The sequence below is a fragment of the Cryptotermes secundus genome, unplaced genomic scaffold (assembly GCF_002891405.2).
Source record: "Cryptotermes secundus unplaced genomic scaffold, Csec_1.0 scaffold1379, whole genome shotgun sequence".
NCBI classification, from domain to species: domain Eukaryota; kingdom Metazoa; phylum Arthropoda; class Insecta; order Blattodea; family Kalotermitidae; genus Cryptotermes; species Cryptotermes secundus.
In genome coordinates, this window is record NW_019718634.1 from 824,935 (window position 1) to 830,096 (window position 5,162).

At 42.7% G+C, this 5,162-nt stretch overlaps 1 protein-coding gene across 1 annotated transcript; it reads left to right on the top strand.

The window, feature by feature from the left end:
• Positions 1 to 2,822: 2,822 nt before the first annotated feature.
• Positions 2,823 to 4,724, top strand: LOC111863549 (putative protein TPRXL). The gene has a single exon (XM_023849966.2). It carries the CDS (start codon positions 3,289 to 3,291, stop codon positions 4,042 to 4,044), a length of 756 nt encoding a protein of 251 aa, XP_023705734.1. The 5' UTR covers positions 2,823 to 3,288; the 3' UTR covers positions 4,045 to 4,724.
• Positions 4,725 to 5,162: the final 438 nt, after the last annotated feature.

A 5,162-nucleotide genomic window follows, 5' to 3' on the forward strand; every position in this document is an offset into this window, starting at 1 on the left:
TTCTCCGAAACGTTGGTTAATACAATATCTATACGGCGTCACATCCCAGAAGACGGCATTCTTCATCTTCAGTCTATGTTCTTGCCTTCTGTAAAAGACCAAGTATCACATCCATACAAAACTGCATGCAAATTATATATTCTCTACAGCACAAACACTCTATCAGATAATCGAACCTATGTTCTCAGACAAATGTGACTTACCTTGATATGCAAGCGGCCTCCGTAGTCTAGAGGTAACGTTCCCACCTCATGACTCGTAGTACGCGGGGTCAAATACCCGGCGGAGGCCGTCGAATTTTTAAGGGCGGAAAAATTCAGGGAACAAGTCCTCCGGGAGGGACTTTAAGCCGTGGGTCCCGTGTCGTAGCTTTACGGCACGTAAAAGAACCTCATATCTCCAAAGGAGGTCACTGAGCCAAATTAACGGACGTTTCCCGCCCAACAGCAGTCTCTAATACCTCTGGTAGATGGGGGAAGCATTATAGATACCTCTCAGCTAGTAGGGCCGGTCTCGCTGGCTGGGCGGGACTAATGGTAAGCACCAGTACCGGTAGGATATAGAGACTGGTAGAAATCGTAGAGGGAAGCACAATGGACCACTACAGGTCTAAGTGCATGGGGAAACCCACCCTCTCCAATAACTAACTAACTAACTAAGGTTAACAAGTGTGGATCTATACAACCACTCCCCCTTACGCCTTCATGGCGTAGTGCTTATTATTTAAGCACAGGACAACTTTACCTTACCTTACAGTTCGAGTTTGTTATTTAGATGAGTTAGCACACGGCATCTGTGAGGCATCTCCTTACGCCCCCTTCCCGTCCGCACGTTTAATTACTTTTGTCTTCTGAGAACGTATGTTGATGTTTAAGCCGTCACAACTAATGACGTAATCACGTGACGTCAGAAATCGACATGTCATTCTGATCACGAGGACTTCATGAAACTTTGTTTAACGTCGAATATTATACGACTTTTTTTTTGTATAGATTGTTGTATGCTTATTAATTAACGCTTGCGTCTGAAATTGAATTTTAAACTCTCTGGAATGAAATAATTTCCTTTCGAAGCCCCAGGGTCTTGTAAATAAGGTTTTAGTACTGAGTTCCTACCTCACAGGAAACACTGCGTTTCCATTTGCTACCTTATTCATGCTTGTTTCTTGCTTGGCTTAGTTTTCGACCCTGAAGATGGAGGCGAATTGTTCCCTCCACACGTCTGTAGACCTTCAGCAGACTACACGATCTCATATCCTAGAAGATATAAGTCCTCATGACCACCGGTGTGAGGACCTCAAATCCTACAAGAAAGCGAGGCTTCGGGTTCCACAAAATGTTGGGTTGCTCTTGAGTGGGTGAGAAACTGTTAGCTTTTTAAGAATCACGCAACTGTATGTGGACTTCGTTAGTTGTATCTGACTTCATTGAGCTGAGCCCTTCTTGAGAAGCCGTCAGTTGTGCAGCTACTCAAGAGCTTCCCCAATATCTTATGGAACCCGAATGTTCATTACCATGTTCACTAGAGCCCTCCACTGGTCTCTATCCTAAGCCAGATCAATTCAATCCATAGCATCCCTCCTATCTCTTTAATATCAATTTCAATATTATCCACTCATCTACGTGTATGTCTTCTTAATGGCCTTTTTCCTTCTCGCCTTCTATATGCATTCGTGCTACATGCCGTGCCCATCTCATCCTCCTTGACGATAGTGCTTAATGAGCATAGTCGGTATGCCTATGGCAGTTCGAACCAAGCACCTCCCGACTACAAATCAGATCCGTCACCTCCTGAGCTACCTTATTCGGTGGAGCCATCAGTGTGAGAGTCTGGAACTTAGGATCATGTTTGAACAGTAACGGACAGACAGCAAGTGTGACGCGCGCTTCGCAATGTCTTGTACATCACGCCTCGATGTCTCAAAGAAGGTTTCTGTCTGTTCACATTCTGCACGCATGTATTTTCTCAACAAACAAAGAAACTCCGTGGTTTTAGTCCGCAAGCGAACTATATCGAACGAGTGACCGCCGCTTGTCGGCAAAGTTAGTGCCAACTTTAGCGGATAGAAGATGTCGCGTGTTCAGTGCAACGAATCCCCATGGCCGTTAATCTCGGTTTTCTAGACCGGAGCCGCTGTTTTCTTGAAATAGTTCCTCAATAATCCTCACGAGGCTGAGTGGACCCCGTTGCAGACCCACTATTTCTCAGAAAATCTAGTAGCGCTGGGAATCGAACCCGGACCTCTGGATCTGTAGCCAGAAACCACAGAGGCGGTCAGTGTATTGTCTCTACTCTCAAAAATCAGATTTTTTTTTGTATACTCTCCACGCTTTTATTTGCCTTCGTTTCCCAGTTACTTTTCTCTAAAAGCAAATAAAATTAGGAAAAATATATTTTGAAAACAAAACGTCACGTGTTGTTTGTTGCGTTGGACTCAGTCAGTTGGTTCGCGATGCTGTGTGAACAGATACCTCTCACATGTTTCAAAATGTGTGCCCTCACTTGGCGTATCAATGTCTGAAAGACATTTTCATGGATTTTTCTGAGTCTCTTGTTTTATTTGCAAAAATAGAATTTTTAGCTTCCTCTCCTGCCTTTTATTTCCCATCTCCTTTATATCTTTCCACCTTCAATAAGGAAATAAATGATGTAACACAGCAGAGAACCTTTCGAACAGTAAAGATCACGTGTTCTTTGTTGTGTTGTATTGAGTTCTTTGGGGGAACGTGAAACTGGAAAGCCCCTTGCGCATGTACCAGAAACGTCTAGTTACGGGAGTCTGTATGCTATATACAGTGGACGTCTGTACTGGAGCATCTAGTCGGCCGACGGACAGTTACGTATTAGCGTCGCTTCTGTTCGGTACTGAGCTAAAACTCATCGGCGACGTGTTCTTAAAACACTCCTGAGAGGTGAGAAGAATATTCAAGTTCGTGAATAAACTAGAAAAAAAGTGAGTTACATCCAGTTGCATTGCTTATTCTTTCCTAAGTAAAGCGGTAGAGACACGTTCGTATAAATAAATATTAAGTGCCGGAAAATAGAACAGATAATTTGAAAGAGAAGGACATTAACACCAAACATTTTTTTACGAAAACATAATTTATCAACTATGAATTTAAAAGTCTCATTGAATAAACTGTAATGTGAATATTTTCATGGTGGTGGTTTTTGCTACATCGTTTTGATACAGAGTGTTGTTGCTGTAAAAATTGAAGAGATAGGTTAAAAAGAAAAGTACGTAAACATTTTACATTCATCTGAGGTAGAACAAAAATCTCTGGAGATATGCCGGACGAGATCTCCAGCTCTGCCGTCACATCTGTGACGCTTGTTACTCTGAGTCCGAGCTCACGCGACAGTCGAAGAAGCGTCTCGCCTCTAAGCCCATCACAAACACGCGATCTCAGAGCATTAAACCTGTTTCGTGCCATCGGCCGACGCCTTGGGCGACGTCGGATCCGTCATGACAACGACGACGACGACGATGTATCCCAATCATCAACAGATTCCGAGGACAGATCAATTGAATCAACAGGCGGGAAGATCAACAGAAGCAAGAAAACTTCTGGTGGTAAAAAAGGAAGTTTTCTTCACCGTAGTGCAAGCTGCAATGGTTATACTTCCGGTCTACTCCACCTCCATTCTACAGGAAGTAGTGCTGGCAGCAGCAGCGGAAGTGACATAAGTAGCGGTCACTCGACGAACAATAATACCTCGTCACCGTCCTCGAGTCTTCGTCAAAGGTCTTCGTTTAAGAACGTTTTCCAGTCGTTGACGAAAATTTCTAGAAGTCCCAGCGTCAGTGGCGTTACGACAAACTCTCCAAGCGTTGACACCAGTCGCAGGGCGCATGAGAGCGACAGGAAGAAGGTCAGGGATAGAAGCATATTAAGGGCTCCAGTAACTTACACGTACGTTAGGGGACTTTCAGGGCTTCCTACACAAAGAGTACCCAGAGGATATCCTTGTGTTTATCTACCGTCGGTTGTCTGTTGTGGAACGTCAAAATATGGTACTCAACAACCTGGTCTAGGTCAGTAAGCTTGTTTGACCCTTAGAAAGAATCCACCTAGTTGGGAGTATAATATTAAAGTGCGTCTTGGAAGAAAATAGGATGGGGTGCTATGGATTGGATTCATCTGGCTGAAAATATAGACCTGTAGCTGACAATTATGAACAAGGTTATGAACCTTCGGGTTCTGTAAAATGTTTGGAAACCCTTGAGTAGGTGAAGACTACTGGCTTTTCAAGAAGGATTCAGTTCATGTATTTAGTTATATGGATACAGACTTTTAGAAAATTACATTGTAATTATATGTCTTGCACTTTGTTGCCATGCAACACTAGAGAGGTGACGTAATTGTCTGGCAGTTGCTAAGCAACAGTGAGACATGATGTACTTATAAATTACGCCATCATCAGAGGTTATGGTACTGTACCAATGTTAGTACACATTTGGTACTGATTGTCTGTACTCGTAGTTCATACGTCAGTTTTCATGTCGAAACGTTTTCACTTTGTATTCATTTATTTTAAATAAGCAGTTTGTTCACTAATGTTAATACAATACCATAATCTATATATAATTAATGTAAGTGTAATAGTGTAAGATTTGAGGTTTCCACCCCTGTGACTGAGCAATGCCGTCATTTGGGATGTGGCGCCCTGTAGATATTGTGTGAGCCGACGTTTCGGAGGTACGTATCGCTTCCATCTGAGTCTACAGCCACCTGCTCACGCTGGTTCCTCACTCGCGGATTTTTCTACCCTGAAGATGGAGGCGATACGTTCCTCCGAAACGTCAGTTCACACAAGATCTAAACGGCGCACATCCCACAAGACGTTATTCTTTAAGTGTGATAGTGTTTATAGTAATGTTTATAGGTTTGTCGTTTCCATGGAAACCAAGTAGTGTCATTTAGTTACGATAGGACCAGATGATGACAGTAATGAAAATCATTGTTTCAGTCGGTATTACAGTCTACATTTCATTCAAGTATGTTATCAATTCTTATGTAGTACAGGTTTTTCTTTGGGTACGTCCGGAACATTTTAATATGATAACATTAATATTGTAAGTATGATTAGTCTTGTAACAGTCTTAAATGGATCAATTTAGTGCCTTCAGTACTTCAGCCGTTCCAGTGACTGACGCCTAA